This window comes from Cryptomeria japonica, chromosome 10 (genome assembly GCF_030272615.1).
Source record: "Cryptomeria japonica chromosome 10, Sugi_1.0, whole genome shotgun sequence".
Taxonomy (NCBI): Eukaryota; Viridiplantae; Streptophyta; class Pinopsida; order Cupressales; family Cupressaceae; genus Cryptomeria; species Cryptomeria japonica.
Window position 1 is genome coordinate 183,661,975 of NC_081414.1, and position 20,253 is coordinate 183,682,227.

The window sequence follows — 20,253 nt, forward strand, 5'->3', positions numbered from 1 at the left end:
TCCACCAGGTAGACCACCAGACGGGTATTGAGCACATCATTGAGTTAGAGGAGGGGGCTAAACCCATCATGATTACACCTTACAGGCATCCGAAGAGGTTGAAGGATGAAATTGAGAAAACCGTAAAGGAGTTACTTGCTATGGGCCACATTAGACCAAGTAAGTCTCCTTTCGCTTCTTCAGTGGTCTTAGTGAAGAAGAAGGATGGGACATTGAGGATGTGCATTGATTACAGGGTGCTTAATAGGAAGACAATTAAAAACAGGTACCCCATTCCTAGGATTGATGAGTTGATAGATGAGCTTCATGGAGCTTGCTTCTTCTCGAAGATAGATTTGAGATTAGGTTATCACCAGATCAGAGTTAGAGAGCAGGACATTGAGAAGACAGCCCTTAGATGTCATTGTGGCCATTTTGAGTTTGTAGTTATGCCATTTGGGCTAACTAATGCACCTGCTACTTTTCAGGCAACAACGAATCAGGTTTTCCATCCTCAGTTGAGGAAATTTGTACTTGTCTTCTTTGATGATATCTTGGTATACAGTAGATCTTGGGAGGAGCACTTGGTTCACCTTGACAAGGTGTTGGATATATTGAGCAGAGAGTCCTTGTATGCAAAGGAGTCGAAGTGTGATTTGGGCATGACAGAGTTGTTGTACTTGGGTCACATCATCAGTGCAGAGGGCGTACGCATGGATCCTGAAAAGATTTGTGCCATTGTGGAGTGGCCTTCACCGGTGAACCTTACACAGTTGAGGGGCTTTCTGGGATTATGTGGTTTCTACAGGAGGTTTGTGGATGGATATTCTAGGCATGCAGCACCCTTGACAGATTTGATGAGAAAGGGAGCTTTCTTGTGGACTCCTGAGGCACAGGAGTGTTTTGAGAAATTTAAGGAGTTGATGACTTCTTGTCCAGTGTTAGCATTACCAGATTTCAGCAAACCTTTTGAGCTACACTGTGATGCTTCCGGGGAGGGCATTGGAGCGGTGCTTATGCAGGAGAAGCACCCTATTGCTTATGAGAGCAGGAAATTGAGAGGGCCAGAGCGGAGCTTCAGCATTTATGATAAGGAGATGTTAGCCATTATGCATGCTTTGGCTAAATTCAGGCAATATTTGGTAGGTAGCAAATTTTGTATCAAAACCGACCATAATAGCCTAAAATACTTTTTGGGGCAGCGAGATCTCAATGATAGGCAGCAGAAGTGGGTGAGCAAGTTACAGTCCTATGACTTTGACATTACATATTTTAAGGGGACACAGAATGTAGTTGCTGATGCCTTATCACGTCGGCCCCATTTGAGCTTATTGACAGACATATCGGAGGATTGGAGACACTTGATCCTTGCAGAGTATGCAAAGGATACTTGGGCAGCTAGATTCATAGATGGGACTATTCAGGACAGCAGATACACCCTTGTGAATGAGCTCATCATTTACAAAGGGCGAATATTTTTGGTTCCAGGATCAGTAGTGAGGAGGATGGTTCTGAAATCTTTTCATGATTCACCTATGGCAGGACATCCTGGTTTCTACAAGACATATCGGCAGATTAGAGAGCTCTTCACATGGAAAGGGCTCAAAGCAGAGGTACTTTAGTATGTTAGGGAGTGTCCCACCTGCCAGCAGAATAAGCAAGAACACTCCTATCCAGCCGGTTTACTTCAGCCACTTCCGATTCCTGATAGGAAGTGGGAGTGTTTGTCTATGGACTTCATCACAGGACTGCCTAGAGCCCAAGGCAGGGACTGCATATATGTGGTTGTGGATCTCCTTACGAAGTTTGCACACTTCTTTCCAATCACTGCTACATACACTGCTACACAGGTGGCAGAGTTGTTCTTCAAGGAGATATTCAGATTACATGGCTTACCTCGGAGCATTGTGAGTGACAGGGACAGCAGGTTTATGAGTCACTTTTGGCAGGAGCTATTCAGGTTGTGTGCGATAGAGCTCACTCCGACTACTAGCTACCACCCTCAGACAGATGGTCAGACATAGATAGTGAACAAATGGGTGGAGGGATATCTCAGAAATTATATAGCAGGGCAACAGAAGGCATGGGTAAAGTGGATTTATCTCTGTGAGTATTGCTACAATACCACTTATCACATGTCTATTCAGATGTCACCCTTTATGGCCCTGTATGGGTATGAGGCACCCAATTTTATGGATCTGCTTTTGAGTGACAGTAGAGTGCCCAGTGCAGGTGATTTGTTACAGGAGAGTCAAGACATTGTTAAGACTCTCAAGGATAATATAACTAAGGCACAGAATCAGCAGAAGTAGTATGCAGATCAGAAGAGGACTGAGCGGACTTTTGAGGTTGGAGATATGGTGTATCTTATGTTGCAGCCTTACCGTCAATCCACTCTCAAGAAGAGTGGTGCCGAGAAACTTAAGCCACGATACTATGGTCCATTTAGGATTATCAGGAAAGTGGGAGAGGTGGCTTATGAGTTAGATTTACCGGCAGAGAGCAAGGTGCACAACGTTTTTCACGTGTCATGCCTCAAGAAGGCGCTAGGACATCATATTGTGCCTTCTACAGTACTACCACCCCTGGATGATGAGGGAAAACTTGTTTTGATACCGGAGGCTATCATTGATTTCAGAGAAAGGAACTTGAGGAGACGTAACATCCGGGAATATTTGGTGAAGTGGAAGGATTTGCCAGTAGAGGATGCTACTTGGGAGAATGAGGAGATTTTGCAGCATCCGGAGTTGAAGTTGCTTGAGGACAAGCAATTTCAGGAAGGGCGGACTGTAATGTCCCCACCTTTTTAGCATCTCATTGGAGTTCTTGGCCTTTACATTCTCCGAAGGCTAAGTGGAGAAATAAGGAGAAATTGATTAAATTAATTTCTTATTAAGTCATTAAATAAAATGAAATTAAAAAAGGTGACTTTATATTTAATTAATTTAATTAAAAGTGACTTAAGTGATTTATTTAAATATTTTAATGTTATTATAAAGTTATAAAGTAACTTTATAATAATAAAGTCACTTTAATATTATAATGTGTGAATATGTCTTTAATCCCACATTGGCCAAGAAAGTGTTCGAGCTCTCATAAGAAAGAATAAGAAGGGACTTAAGAGCTCATTTTATATTATCCATCCAGAGAATTGATATTTGTTTGTTATGAACTTGGGAGAAGAAGCCAAGGGTTTCTGATTCAGCCAGCCATTGGAGAGCGACAATTCTTCAGTGTTGCAACCATTTGAGGTGGTGAAATATCCACTAAATTTGGCATTTCAGGAGAGCTTCATTCTGGAGTTCTATTTGGGCTTTAAAAAGAAGGGAAGACATCTAGGGTATGCAGATTTTTGAATATATATTAATTGCAGACCTACAGTTTCATTTGGCAGCCATTAAAAATCAGAATTGAAGCAATCATTTCAAAATACAATTGCTGCTACAGTACCCGCGCTACAGTAAACACTACAGTACCGCTGTACGGACTGCTACAGTGCCGCGTGAACAGTACCGCGTGAATAGTGCTGCCGTACGGATTGATACAGTACCGCGTGAACAGTATTTTTTTCAAAAAAATTAAAATTTGCAGTTGGCAGATTTTTTTCAACTGCTGGGACAGCAAAAATCAGGTTTTTATCTTACATTGTAATGAATTTGTTTTCCAGGCATATTGGCCATAAAACAGAACAAACATTCCCTTGATAGTTTCGTAAATTAATTCCAGCAGTAATATTATTTTTCCAGTATTATTTTAAGCATAGGAGTTTATTCCAGTATTGTTTCATTGCTCATTATTACAAAAAAAAAACACAAAAAAATCTATAAACATTCATAAACCAAAACAAATTCAAATCTATTGCATTCAAAAGAAACAGTCAGCAGAGGAGAGCCAAGTTGGGTTCTTACACCTGCAATTTTATGGTTCTCTCTGCTCTTGTTTTCATGTCTTCACAATGCAACAATATCTGACTCTAATATGCTGTGTTATAATACCTGTCTTGGTTTTTTCATTTCTCTCTAATGTAGCTTTGCTTGGCATCATAAAATTGGGATGGACTTTACAAGTTGTTTTTATAGATCTGTTAGCAACCTTTTTTGATAGTTGTTTGTCATTTCTTCCTTTGGAATTTTATCAATGTAAGAAAGGGGCATACTTTTGTTGTTGATTTTCTACTAGTGAAAATGGGGGAAGTTAGTCCCAATGATAATTGTTATCCACCATGGTTATCTTTACATATTTTTCTTTCTGTACACTGTTTCACTATGATATGCCGGGGGATTTTTCCCTATATGCTGGAGAGTTCCATACTCAGGACATGGGGAAGAACTCCTGCATAGAAATTTGTTATTATTTCTAAGTGTGTACTGCTAACATTGTGTCATTTGCAGCAAACAAGGGTACATCTCCTGGACACAGAGGGTTTCCAGGATACATTTGGGCCAAAGCAGAAAAGGAAACGGCCAAAAATTTTGGTTGATGACTATGAAGCTTTGGTTCAAAGAGCTTCTGGATCACAAGGTGAGTTTAAAATTTTGAGTGCAAAGAAAATGGTCTGGGTATCTTATAAAGCTTATGTGAAAGAAATGCAAGATGAAGAATAATTCAGTTTCAGAAGTAACATATAGCTGCTCCTATATTTCGTTAAACATTATATTGCATGATGCCCCATTTGATGATGCGAAGATATCAATTTTTATTTGAATGCCAATTAATTAATAACATCTCAACTTTACCATAATGATCATGATGCCTCATGTTTGTTTTTGAGTTGGGTGCCCGTATGAAATCTTGTTAGTTTGAAATTTCATGTTTAGGATTTTCAAAATTTGTGAATTAAATTCACATGAAGGCATTGTAGAAGTGCATTATTTCAAGATCTTGATTCCCAGCTCGCTCCAAATGTGACAAAGTTGTAACCATTCCTATAGGTTTAGGTGATTTCTGATATTTTCAAGATCCCTTAACTACTATAGAAACACAGATGAATTTACTTAAAAAATCATTTAATATAGAAGATGATTGGAACTGTAGAAATTATTTTTGTTGGAAGCTCGTGAATAAGTAAATTTCTAATCTATGCAAATTTCTTAATGGGCAGATGACTTTGAAAACCAGGCAATTGATCAGACTAAGACAGAAGCAAGTGGTGAAGATGGTTTTAGGGATTTAGTTAGACATACTATGTTTGAAAAAGGACAGAGTAAACGTATTTGGGGTGAACTTTACAAAGTTGTGGACTCCTCAGATGTGGTTGTGCAGGTGAATATTTCCATAACAACTATTAAATCCCATTGCACGTCTCTTTTATCTTGCAGCTTGTTGGATAACATTCATTTCTCGTTAACTTTGTGAATGTCTTAGATGTGGAGTTCATGACATGTATTGATTGCAATGCATACTTTTATTTTGGAGCTAGAATCTTTAGAATTAATTACTTTTTCTTGCTTTTTATTGGAATGACAAAAAAAATTGCTTTCTTTGTTTATTGACTTAGGTATTTATATTGAACCATGAACTTATCCTGCTTCATGCATAACATAAAAATTTGAGGGGTGATCTCTGAAATATCAACTGCCCACAAGGCAAAGGAAAATTCTAGCATCACTGCTAGGTCACTTTTGTCTTAATAATCATATTATATATGATTATGCTGATTTTAAAAAAAGTTTTAGCATTTGTTTTTATGACTGACTGTAATTGAGAAGGTTCCTTTTCTGTATCCTGCTAGTCTGGATGATGAATCCCCATAAAATTCAGACCATGGTATCCTGATTCTGCACTCAAAGAATCGACCTAAACTGTCTAAGTGATTCTCCAATTAAAACTGCAACTCAAAGTACATTAATCTGCAGACACAAATCAGCCACAAGTGCAAAAAAATAAATAATACTGAAATCAGATAACTTGCAGTCTGACATTTTTTATTTTTATTTCTACAGTAAGTTACAAAATAATGAGTGCCTAGAGTCTCAAATAAACCTCCATCCTTAGCGATTCAAAAAACAAAGACAGTCTTATTTTTAGATGTCATTATTTTAAAGAAAACTCTTAAAGTATGTCTACTGTTCGCCCAGCAGAAAGCTAAAAATAGCTAAAAATAGCTAAAAATACTCTAGCGCTGCTCAGAATTAAACACTAAAAACCATAAATGAAGTGCCATCTAACACTAAATATTAAAGATATGTGCCTAGATTTAGGAATCCTCGCACTAAACATAAATGCCTGTTCTAGCAGCTTTAAACACTAAATAAAGGATTGAAATGTGCACCCAATTGAAGGAGATTTAATCCTCAAAATAAGACTCATTTATTTTTCTAATATTTACACCTAGCTGTAGGGGAACAACAGCTGAGCGACCAACAACAATGAAAGAAATTAAATCCTTCCAATCTCCAAGCAAGTGTTGGGTTTTGCTTTTTATGACTCTGCCTGTGATCATGAAGGCTCCTTTTTATATTTTCTATCTGGATGATAGATCCCACAAATCTCAGGGAGCCTTTGAGATTTACTAGTTAACAGTATTAGACAATTGATCAAATGTACATCATTCTCAAAGATAGAATTATGTTTGTAAGGCGCATCAAAACTGTATTTTGTAAATATTTGAAATTTGCCTCTAAATAACAGTGCTTAAAAAGTGCTAATACTTGATACTAAACTAATGATTTCTCATTTTAAACTCAAATACTTTAAATTTTAAGGCTGTCAAAATGATTTGTTCATAATTTCATTACGTTTAATGTGATTACTTAAGAAATCAGTGTCTCTCCATTGGGATGCAGGGATGGGTTTTGGGGATGGCAGGGAGACAGCTATTTGTTGGAATTTTTGTCATTGATGTCAAGGTTTATTTGAAATTTAATTGAGCTGCTTGCCTTCTTGGTTCAGCTGTCTAATTGTCTGCCTGGTTGAGCAGCTCACTGCTTGGTTACCTGCTTGAGGTGCTTTTTTGCCTGCCTGGGTGTTTGGTTGAGCAGGGTGTGTGTTTGCATCAGCTGTTTGTGTGCCTGTTTGTCTGATTCAGATGCTCGCTTGTCTTCTAATTGTGCCAAATCAGACTTTATGCCATGTCATGAGTTGAATATTCTTTGGGGCCCACTTTATATTTTGGTCAGACCACGTATTTTAGTTTGGGTCAGAGGAGTCCTATTTGAACACAAAGGAAGGCTTGTCAAATTAAATATTTCTTCTTCTTCTCTGACAGTTTGTGGACTGCGTAGTGTCTTAATTGGCATGACTGGAGGAAGACGTGCTTTAGTGGTTCAAATATATTTCTGCCGTTTCATGAAGAAATCTTTTTAAGGAATCGTTCTTCCTTATATTTGTGTGGTAAGCTGAAGACTCGGTTTTCAAAATTGTGGGATAAGTCAAGCTGGAGGTTCACTGTCGAAGCTGAGTGCATAATACCTTCTTTTGATTATTGTGGACACGTTCTGACTCAATTTAAAAAATTATTTAAGTGTGGCAGCTGTGTAATGTCCCCTAGTGAATTTGATTATGAATAGTGCAGTTTTAGATCAACAAGATTACCCAAAATTATATCCTGATTGTTAACACCTGAAATCAATTGAAAAACCAATAATTATTCTATGATTCTACGTATATTTAAACTTATTAAATTATGATAGATTATGTAGTATTGCAAAGACGGATGCATATCTCCTAGAGTAGGGTGCCCTATCCCTATGCAGCGCCACTCTAGGGTGCCCTGTAGCTGTTCTTCCTCACGCAATGTGTAATTGTAGGGTGCCCTTTACCACTGTTCTCCCTACTCAACGTATCTTGTGGGGTGCCCTATGGCTGTTATCCCTTTTGGACGTGTCTTATAGGTTACTTTTGGCTATTCTCCTTACTTAGAATATATGAATTCAGTTTAATCCAGTGTTATTCATTGAACTCATGGAGTATGCTTAGTTTGTGTAATTCATCTATTTGTATTGTACTTAAATCATTTAATCATTACTGGTAATTATCATTGTCAGATTACTGGTTTATTCATATCATAATTTGTAATGATTATTGCACAGGTTTGTATCAGTTATTATTTATTTCTGAAGATGTTCACATATATATATTCATTTAATAATTGGCTATTTGCTTATTACCATAGATTGAATTTACCAAATCAATTGTCAATTAATTACTAATTTTATACTATTCATCAGTTAAGCAATACCACTGTCCAGCGTACTACTTAATTTACCATTTCCTTCATAATTAATGTAATTCACCAGTTTTATCGAATGCCCATTGTAGTGGTATATTGCGCCTTATTTAGTTTATGGATTCTATCAAACACCTGAACCCGTGTAATTTATTATCATCATATCAGTAATTTAGAAAATCGCAAATATCATCGTTAGAACATAAAATCGATACCATGGTTTATAGCATATATTGTTGGCTGATCGAATTAACCTGATTATACGTGAAAACTCGTACCTGGAGGTTCGACAATTTGAGGGATGAACTTCTATAAAAATGGTGGTATATTTTTAATAACTGCCCATCTAGGGCTCAAAAGAGCCAAGATTTCTTCAGGATTAGCTTCAGGGGACCAACTTAGGGCACGAAAAGCTGTTTTACCCACATTCCAGTATAGTTTATCCACGCACCGGATTTCATCACTCTCCCGATCGCTTTGGTTTACATATATTGTCCCTTTCGATTTATGCAGTATGTAAGGTATAATTTCCCGCAAAAATGGTCTCCGTGTCCTCCTGTCCAAAGCGGAGTGCAGTCATATAAGTCTTTGTGTCCTTTTAAGGGGTCGTGCTCATGGAGCGCTCAGACGTAGTGGTGGCGACTCCTTGGAAAGTCGCCACCCCTCCCATTGTTTGACCGATAAAACATCACGCGATCAATTAATTATTGACCTGCGGGTAGTAATAGCGGTTTATAATATTAACATCCTTCAGCAACGGGTTGTAAACAGTGGTTGACAATATTAATTAACTCCATTCTACCACCTTGGAATTATTGGTTCCTATTAGGGGTAATCAGTGTTAAACCGACACTTATTTAGCTAACACACACTTAATTATTGACCTGCAGTTAGTAATAGCGGTTTATAATATTAACATCCTTCAGCAACAGGTTGTAAACAGTGGTTCACAATATTAATTAACTCCATTCTATCACCATGGAATTATCGGTTCCTATTAGGGGTAATCAGTGTTAAACCGACACTTAATTAGCTAACACAATTGAAAACCATAGAATACTGTTTTATGATTATCAATAAATATTATTTTACTGTGCAATAATACATTTACAGAATTTTGAGGGGACATGACAGTCCGCCCTTCCCAAATTTGCTTGTCCTCAAGCAACTCTTACTAATATGATCTCAATCAATCATAGTTAGTATACTTGCCTCAGTCAACTACTACTATAGTCTTTTTTTTAGGATCATGAGGTTGATCACATTTTCTATACGGTATGAGGACAATTTTATTTTGTTGTCTAATGTTCTTAACCACAAACTCAGATTTGGTAATGGGAAAGGCCTATGATTTAAGACAAGTTTTCTCCCATTGTATTTTGGATTGACCCATGTTTGTTCAGTAGCATGACTCACGTTTATGACTTCAAACATAATAAATCATATCCTTTTGATTTTCTCATATTAACTAGAAATATAGAGCCAAACACGGAGCATACACTTGAAAACACAGAACATACACATGGATATATGCAGGCACAAAACATACACTTAGATACTCATATTGTTAGATTCCTTCTTATTGACTGGAATGATTCATTGATTCATCTTTACCCTACAGGATGGCAGGATCATAGCTTTGATACCATTTGTAATGTTCCCTACTAGGTTTAGGCCTGTTTTAACCATAATTAACCTATTCCAATGTACTTATGTCTTAAACTAAATTGATTAGTAGACAATTCTATCTTAATATGAATCAAATCAGTGATATTTTATTAATTTATTAATAAGTAACTTGCTCATCTGTCATACAACCATAATTCTTAATGCAGGTGTCAAACTTTGTTACTACAGTTTTAAGGAAGAAGAAGATGTGAATGTTACCCAAGCGCTTAGATACCAAATACAATAGGTTCCCTCAAAGTTTACAGATCCAAGCCCCTGCCCTATCTTGGGACCCTGTCCCTCAAGGTTCTCGGGACGCTGATCCCCACCCTCTCTTGGGAATCACCCTATTGTCTGGATTTAGACTGCCCCTCTTGGAAACATCTCATTCACATCTTCTTAAATACTGACAGTAATAACTTGATTTAGACTATAAGTATGCTAACTTCTCGTGTATTATGAATATATGTAAAATTAAGTATGGCTTTCATACATACTGCAGTCTATATTAATATTACTATTAATTCTGCATAAGAACATTATCAGGCAGCATACTTATTAAGCACATCCTCATGCATACCACCAAGAGCAAGGATGTTACTGCCTGTAACTTATAAACAGTTGTGATCTGATTTGATCTGATCTAATCGATGGTGATCTCCTGGATCCTTTTGATTCCTTTCCTTTATATCTCTCAATGTGAGGGAGAGGTCACACCTCTTCATCATGTATGCCCTTTGGCAAGAGACACACCCTTTTACCATTAGCACCCTTTGAAAGACTGCAACTCTTCATTATTTCCGCCATTTGAAAAGGACACAACCTTTCATAATCAGATCTGCATTTCTTATTTAAATCAGATTTGCACTTCTGATTTTCAAATTGTCCCCCTCTCAAATGAGGTTCTCTTCTCCCTTCTATATCTTATTGTTGAAGGAGTCACCACTTTTCCTTCCATGTCTTTTGACCATTCATCAACCTAATTAAATTTAATTAATTTTATTCTTTTATATTTTAATTTAATTTTTTTATTTTTATTCTTTTGTATTTCAAGTTTATTATTATTAGGATTAAATTATATTTCAAAGTAGGGACATTACAGTCCACCCCTCCCAAATTTGCTTGTCCTCCAGCAATGCCAATTTTAATTTTCTCAAACTAAGTTATCTACCAATATGAATCAAAAACACGGAGCATACACATGAAAAACATGAAGCATACACATGGATATTTGCAAACACGAAGCATACACATGGATATTTGCAAACACGAAGCATACACATGTTGTCAAATTTCTTCTTATTGACTAGAATGATTCATTGATTCATCTTTACCCTGCAGGATGGCAGGATCATAGCTCTGATACCATTTGTAATGTCCCCTAGTGAATTTGATTATGAATAGTGCAGTTTTAGATTAACAAGATTGCCCAAAATTATATCTTGATTGTTAACACCTGAAATCAATTTAAAAACCAATAATTATTCTATGATTCTACGTATATTTAAACTTATTAAATTACGATAGTTTATGTAGTATTGCAAAGACAAATGCAGATCTCCTAGAGTAGGGTGCCCTATCCCTATGCAACACCACTCTAGGGTGCCTTGTAGCTGTTCTCCCTCATGCAACGTGTAATTGTAGGGTGCCCTATGGCTGTTATCCCTTTTGGACGTGTCTTACAGGTTACTTTTGGCTATTCTCCTTACTTAGAAGATATGAATTCAGTTTAATCCATTGTTATTCATTGAACTCATGGAGTATGCTTAGTTCGTGTAATTCATCTATTTGTATTGTACTTAAATCATTTAATCATTACTGGTAATTATCATTGTCAGATTACTGGTTCATTGATATCATAATTTGTAATGATTATTGCACAGGTTTGTATCAGTTATTATTTATTTCTGAAGATGTTCACATATATATATATATTCATTTAATAATTGGCTATTTGCTTATTACCATAGATTGAATTTACCAAATTAATTGTCAATTAATTACTAATTTGATACCATTCATCACTCAAACAATACCACTGTCCAGTGTACTACTTAATTTACCATTTCCTTCATAATTAACGTAATTCACCAGTTTTATCGAATACCCATTGTAGTGATATATTGTGCCTTATTTAGTTTATTATCCTTCTTTAGTTTATGAATTTATCAAACACCTGAACCCGTGTAATTTATTATCAGCATATCAGTAATTTGGAAAATTGCAAATATCAACTTAAGAACATAAAATTGATACCATGGTCTATAGCATATATTGTTGGCTGATCGAATTAACTTGATTATACGTGAAAACTCGTACCTGGAGGAATTTGCTCGTGCTCTTATCCACACCGGATTTCATCGCCCTCTCGATCGCTGTGTGTTTACATATATTGTCCCTTTCGATTTATTTAGTACGTAAGGTATAATTTCTGCAAAAATGGTCTTTGTGTCCTCCTGTCCAAAGCGGACTGCAGTAATATAAGTCTTTGTGTCCTTTTGAGGGGTTTCGCTCATGGAGCGCTCAGACGTGTTGTGACGTTTTCACACATCACCCCATTGCAAATGGAGACCCCCTACTTTTTAGGCCTTTCTAGTCTTTGGTTTTTTGTTGTTGGGTTTTGGTGGCAGTCTCGTCAATCTCCCTGCTTTGCAGATGTTCGAGGGTCATTTGGAGTTAATCTGCTTTTCGTTTTAGCGAGTTTTATGAAGTCTAGGGCCTGTTTTGTCCTTTTTAGGGTTTCTGCCTTTTGTCCTAGATTTTAGGGGTTTCTGTTAGGGTTTTGGAAAAACTAAACATACGACTGGAATCAGGACCCTTCAAGGAACCTCCCAGTAAAATTTGAGCCGAAATGGAGTAACTTTCTATTTTTAGAAAGTTCCTATTTTTTAGGGATTTTATTGAGTCCTGGAATGTCGTCATTTTGCCAAAAATCTAACTTACTATTTTTAGTAATTTCTATTTTTAGTAAGTCATTCATGTGTCCTGTCTAGGGATCTAATGCTGACATTTTAAAGGTTTCTATTTTTTGAAAGTTTATTCTGATAGGACCATTCGGGCAAGGTGACAAAGATCAGGCATTTGCAGCTACTTCTAATTTCGGAAAGTCAAAAAGCAGACAGGGAGGGCCAGAGAATGGTTAAGTGCTGGAAGCCCATTCCTAAAATGGAAAGCTCAAGAAATTTGTCTAAGTTTGGAAAAATCATCCCAAATTCTTACAGGTGCCAAAATCAAGAAGGCATGGAGGATTCACAAATTTCATTGAATCCTCCACCAGTGCAAAATTCCGCCCAAGATGAAGGACAAGCGCCAAAATCAAGAAGGCATGGAGGATTCACAAATTTCATTGAATCCCCCACCAGTGCAAAATTCCGCCCAAGATGAAGGACAAGTGCCAAAATCAAGAAGGCATGGAGGATTCACAAATTTCATTGAATCCTCCACCAGTACAAAATTCCTCCTCTACAGCAAAATTCGGCCCAAATCCTCAGTTGGGCGCCAAAATGGAAGAGGGCCATGGAGGATTCACAATTTGACAAAATTCCTCCTCCACAACAAAACTCCGCCCAACACGTAGGTAGGGCGCTAAAATGAATGATGCATGGAAAAGACTAAAAAATTATTCCTCCTTGAACAAGTGAGAATTCCGCCCTAGGCCAAAGGAAGGCTTTAAAATTAAGCTACCATGGAATTCACAAAAAACATCAAAATTCTTCTTTCCTTGGAAAGGCGCCAAAAAGAGATATCCATGGAAAAGGTTGAAAGACTCAAAATTCCTTCACAAGTGAAGAATTGTGCCTTGACCAAGGAAAGGATGTTGAAATGGCTAAGTCAGGAAAAAAAAATCAAGGATGAAATGATGAATTCCACCATGAAGAGTGAATTCCACGCCTAAGTTGGAAAACTAAAAATTTGTCCGAGGCACACAAAAATCCAGGGATCAAGGATGAATGCTTCAAGATGAAATTTCCTCCATCAAGGTCAAAATTCCATGCCTAGTCAGGAAGTTGAAGAGAAATTTTTTGAGGCATGGAAATAATGAAATTCCTTCACCAAGTTGGATTCCACGTTCAAGTCAAAGAATGAAGAGAAATTGTCTAAGGCATGAAAATCCAAGGGTCAAGGAAGAATGAAAAGCAGAAATCCCCTCAAGAAATTTTTTGAAATTTCCATTTTTAGACACCAAATCTTATCAGAATCCTAAAATTTTTGCAGATTTGGACTCGTGGGAGAGTTCTCTCTCTTTTGGGACCCGGATCCTAAATTTTAGGAAATTTCCTGAAAAATAGGAGATGTGAAAATTGGTTGAAAAGCTCCCTGCAAACATGATGAATTCAAAGAGCACAAAAATTCCTTCCTCAGGGAAGAATTGCACCCAATAAGAAGAAATTTTAGGAAAGGTGAAAATTTGGCCCTGTGTCGGAAATTCCTTCCTTCAGGAGAGAATTACAGGAAAGGTGAAAAATTGACTAAGTGTTTGAAATTTCTTTCTTCAGGACATAGTTCTTGGAAATCATGAAAATTGGCTAAGGCATGAAGAATTTCCTTCCTCAGGGTAAGGAACAAATTTCTTTCCAAAGGAGAATTCCTTCACAACATGAATTCCACGCTGGGATGAATTGAAGGTAAAAACAAAAAGACAATTTCTTTGCAAGGAATCAGGGATGAACTGAATAAGAAATTTCCCCCAGGAAAAGTTTTTAAAAATCCATTCTCGGGCATCAAATCACATCCAAATTTCAAAATTTTCATAGATTTGGATTCGTAGGAGAATTCTGTCCCTCCTGGACTTGAAACCCTAATTTGTGGAAAATTCCTAAAAAATAGGAAATGTGCAGAATATATGAAAAACCTTATTCAAGCAAGGAAAGTTGAAGAGACTTCAAGAAAATCCAGGAGCAGATATATGACGACGGGGTCCACTTGCATGGTGAGGATCTATTGAACACGTGGCAGTAGAGTGGCACATTCATTACCGGAATATTTGACCAAATGGCAACCCAGTCATTGCATGTTGAATTTATGTCAGATTCCTTTTGCATGCAGCTGCTGCATGTGGAAATGAGAGCATTTGTGGCATCATGGGCGATCTTTGCATGAGGGTACATTCATTGCATATTGGGCACTTTTTAAATGTAATGGTTAATTAATACTTTATGGGTGCCATTTTCCATAGGATTGTAATTAATTGTATATGGGCTTTATGGGGTATTTATTGCTGATTCCCACCTTGTTGCATCTTGAGTGGGGAATCTTCTAGGGTGAAACCCTAATTAGGGTTTTGCATGTAATCATGGTCTGAAGCCTATATAAAGGGGTGACCCCCCTCATTTGTAAGTGAGGATAGATTATTATCTGAGATTGTTGCATCAGGATTGTGAAGTAGCCAACTTAATACATTGTTCGATTTTGATGGTGTATTCTTGTTCTATTTTGGCAATCTGCATGGTCTTGCTCTCTTCAATTAGATTAGATTTGCTTATATGTTGTTAGGAGAACCGGATTTGATAGGAGTACTTGTTGTAGAATCTGAGCTCATACTTTTGGTGTGCAGCTGATTGTTGTATACCATGCAAAGTAGGCCTGAGCCTTTTGTTATGTGTGTACGCTTAACTTCGATCATCAGTGAAGATTGTTCAATCCGATGGTCCATATTGGTGATCTGAAAAACCTCTACACACCCTTTGAAGATTGCACTGCCTTCGTGTAGTTGTGCTCTGCTGGCGAAGCGTGGTTTGATTTTGCATGAGTGATCCCATCTCCTGTTCTTAAGATTAGATTAGCTTTAGCATGGTTCCCTCTGGCCTATTCTCATTTACTTTCTGCATAATTCGAAAATCAAAAAAACTAAAACTAGGGCTTTCATTGCAAATTATCCGTATAGAAATCCTCGAGCTTGCATGAGTTTTCTTCAATTGAACACACATAAGGCCCCTTGGGTTAACAACAAACCCATCAAACAACTGAGTCACATCCACGCACTGAAGGAACCTTGGAATTAGCCGTTTGAACTTTAAGCAATCTTAGCATACGGATTGATCTTGATCAAGAGAGGATAGGTGACCATTGGTGACTTTATTCTGTTTTCGACGCTGTCAAAAAAACACGTCAACAAGACGTAGTGGTGGCGACTCCTTGGAAAGTCGCTACCCCTCCCATTGTTTGACCGCTAAAACATCACACGATCAATTAATTATTGACCTGCGATTAGTAATAGCGGTTTATAATATTAACATCCTTCAGCAATGGGTTGTAAATAGTGGTTCACAATATTAATTAACTTTATTCTATCACCATGGAATTATCGGTTCCTATTAGGGGTAATCAGTGTTAAACCGACACTTAATTAGCTAACAAAATTGAAAACCATAGAATACTGTTTTATGATTATCAATAAATACTATTTTCTTGTGCAATAATATGTTCACAGAATTTTGAGGGGACATGACAAGCTGTTTGAAACAGGATATACTTTTCCCGTGTTTGTGCGACTCCATATTTATCTGCTATATGGGCTCATGTGAGATACCACTAATATTCATTCTTGCATTTTTTTGAAGTGCCTGATTTAAAAATGTATTCATACATTTTGTGAAGAGTGAGTGGCATATGTTTTTAATGAAAGCAGCAATTATGAACACGCCCTTCATTTTTCAGATACATGGCTGGGATTTTTTTTTTGGCGGACTGAGTTTGTATCTAGTTTTGACGTCTTTTGTTGTTGGAGCTGAGTTTTTTTAAAGGGTATGAATACGCAAGAACACAAAAGATAGATGTTGTGTGAAAAAAAAAAGTGTCTGTGTGAAATCGTTTTCTTCCAGGTCAACGACAAGTGTTATCGTGGTTTAAAAACGGAAAGTCATTATTGACATTTAAGGTGTGCCGTCGTGGGTATTGGAAAGGGGCTGAAGTCATTTTAAAAAAAAAACACAAACTGAAAAAACTTTTGGGTGTAACTGCTGGAGTTTATTATCGCATTCAACATTATAAGATGTTGTGTCGCGGTGTGAAACTTTTTTTCTGGAAGTGGATGAATCATCTGGTAAGGTGTACTACGTTCTGATCACTCTCTGGGGGATATACATGTCTTCTAAGTCTTTACGTGGTCCAAGTTTTCTTGAACAAGACAGATTTTATTTAAAAAGCATACGTTCTCATAAGAAAAGATACAGCTGATTGTTTAATATGCTCAGAAATGTGAAGGAGGATAATGCTCTTTTATCTTCAAGTTAATATTTAAAAGTTAATCCAGCAGATTGAAGATGTGAAGATTGATGTTTAAGAGTTGAGCCAGTGAACCTTTAGAAAAGTGAAAGAATATTAACGTCTGGATGCTGGAAGCTACAAAAAAAATAGATGTGATTTTCGGTTTGGGTTTGAAGTCCTGAGAAGTTTTTATTAAGCACTGAGTTTGAGGTTGGTGCCTCTTTCAAGTGGAGTGGGTGCTTCATCTTGCAGGGTGTGTTTTTTAGAGAGTTGATGCTCTCAGCAAACTGGCTGTTTTTGTAATCTGTGTTGGTGCCCATTTAAGGTAATGAGAGCTTATTGATGCCGTGGTTTTTTACCTGAAAGGGTTTTCCACGAGAAATCTCTGTGTTCATGTTTGCTGGTTGTTTCTTTTATGTTTCATTTGGTTTAATTCTGAAAATTGTATTTAAAAGTCTCAAATACTGATTCACCCCACTTCTCAGTATTTGCTGTGTTCTTCTCACTGTTGAAATATTATTTAAAGATTGATATTTTAAAAATTAATTACACAAAGTCATACACAGCGAAGAAACAATTTTATTTGAACATGGACTGCGGAAAATTAATACCAATTATTTAAAATTTATCAAAAATATGAGCAAAAAAAGCCTATATAACATTGTATTGTTGTATGGCATTTTGCAGGAGAGACAGAAACTCAAAATTTATCCACCCTTAACTTGTATATGATCATCTTCTGCATTGTCTGATGTCTCAATGTCAGTCATGTTGTAAATAATCTGAGCAAATTCTGGTACTAGTTCTGCAGTTGCTGTTTTTAAAGATGATAAAACCTGCTGCTATTCATCATTTTTCTAGGCTCTAGCATTATTCATCAAATGGATAAAATAGATACATCGATGGCAGCCAAATTTTGAATGGGCCATTTTATAATATCACTCAGGAGCTTCAGAATGTTCCCAAGTGAGGGATTCACCAAGAAGTCAGCAAGAAGTTGCGAAGCCAATGTGTGTCAGAAATCCAAGCATATTCACTAAATTTATTATGATTACTTTCTAAATTAAATGACTGTAACCATAGTAGCAATTCTCAGAATAAAGTATAAATGGAATTGAATCACTTGGGATTTAATCCCACACAACCCAAAACAATTTTTATTTTTTACTTTCTAAAATTAGAGTGGGGTCTAGGGTATTACAGAAAAAGTAATGACAGAGAATAATTACCAAGATATTTGCTATTAACAAAGGAGTGAAAGTCTCCTTAAATAAGAGTTACAAGATATCTATCTTATAAGGATAAGATTGACAACTAAGAAAGCAGATGATAACTAAAAGAATAAAGAATATTTGTAAAGTCTATTCTGATGACCTAATTGACCATTATAAACTAAATATTACAATATTACTTTAATATAGGGGTGGGAGCTTTCATTGGGTTTGAAGGTCAGCACCCTTCATGGGATCTAGGGGTACTGCCCTTGGTGCATTACCAAGCCTTCAAGTTCACAGTGATCTTCATGGCACTTGCACAGTTTTTTTGTTTCTTCAATGTTTAAATGACTTTTTTTCACAATCTGCAGGGGATTTCCATTTCTTCTCTATGTCTTTTGGTGTTTCAATAGAGTATCCACTAAGGTATCTATAATATTTTAAAATGGGGCCGGAGGGGGGCCAGGAGGCGTGGGGTGTCTTGGTAGCCCCACTTTTATTTAGGTTTTGTTTTAGGTTATTTTTTCTTTTTCCTTTTTTGAAATTTAAAATTTGTTTTTAGTTGTAAGTTTCTTTCTTTTGGACGTTGCCATCCCTGGATATTCCTGCAGAGGGGAACATGCCTAGGGATGGGCATCAATGGAAGTGGCACCCAAAGGGGATGATGGTAGGGATGTTTCGTCCCCTTCCTGCCACCCTTAGGATGTCTCTGTTCTGGGAAACAGGTTTAAAGCCCCAAGGATGTGTGGATGGGAAAGATAAACATATTTAAGTTTTCAGCAATGAATAAATGCACATATCTTTTCCACTTCCTGAGGATGCCAGGATAATCCCCCATAGGGAAACATCCCTTTGAATATTTTTGCATCTGCAGGGCTGTCTTGAGGATGGATCCCTATGGTGGTGCTGTCAAGAGAGATGGTAGGGGGATGCATACGGGCACCCTTGAGGTGCCCCTGTTTCAAGGAATAGGATAAAAGCCTGGGGATGCGGAAATATATTTATTTTCCTCTTTTTACTGTCATGCAATGAGTCAATCTCTTGGATTCCATACCGATCAGAGAAGATTATCAACAATTGAACATGGGAAAGGAGGATCTGATGCTAGAAAGACTGAAAGTGCATTATTTTCGCATTATCTATTGGAAATATCAAACATTGCTTGATCCAATGGTATGATGATTAAGATACATTGAAAACTAGAAGTTTTATATGAATCAGTTCGAAAGTATGTATGGATGGCATTCAGGAGAGGCTTTGGCTGTTTTGCGTAGAAATGCATTTGAAGTTACAAATCTTGATCCACAGTTTCAGAAGGGAAAGAAGAACGGTCTAAATGCCAAAACCAATATGATGGAAAGAAATGTGAATAAGAAAATAAATAGTTTTGGCTTTTGAGGTTTGAATCCGCCAGTTTTATGGCTTCATGAACAACTCTCTACAATGTTATATATTTACAATGGCCAATTTTTGTTGGTCATACAAGGACCATGATTGGAAGATGAAAATTGAGCTCTGTTAAAGGTTCCCACGTTCTTGATATATTAGTGACTATTGTAGAAAAAATGCTGTTGAAGTGGAACATTGGGTAGGGTACTGAGTTAAGATATGGTCATTTATTTGGATGTTGGAAGGTGCTCATCTGTTTGGCAGTTTTTAGATACAGATGGCAGAATATAGTAGTAGGCCTTAAGGGTACAATACATTGTAAGATAAACTGAGATCTGGACATCTGCTTTGTAATCAATCTAGTTTATTATTACAGCATTACAGTTTAGCAATTTTCATTTTAAATATGTTATTTAATGCCTTATAATTATATGTTTCATAGGGATGCATCCCCAGTCCTTGGTCTTTCATCCCTCTCTTCATGCTATATTTCTTCTCAAACATATTTCCTAGGATTTTGGGGGTACTCATAGGAGTTCCCTTCTTTTTTCCTGGATTTCACTGCTGGCCCTCACCAATTACTATTCTTCAGAGGAGGACCCAAGAGGAACATAGTGTTTATTTTGGATG

At 36.9% G+C, this 20,253-nt stretch overlaps 1 protein-coding gene across 1 annotated transcript in view; it reads left to right on the forward strand.

Annotated features, from left to right (window-relative positions):
• The window catches only part of LOC131073560 (nuclear/nucleolar GTPase 2), a 71,854-nt gene that overhangs the window by 8,567 nt on the left and 43,034 nt on the right, over nt 1-20,253 (forward strand). The window contains exons 3-4 of the mRNA XM_058010016.2: nt 4,371-4,500; nt 5,081-5,241. Coding sequence (XP_057865999.1) covers nt 4,371-4,500; nt 5,081-5,241 — 291 coding nt within the window. The remainder of the gene's footprint in view (nt 1-4,370; nt 4,501-5,080; nt 5,242-20,253) is intronic.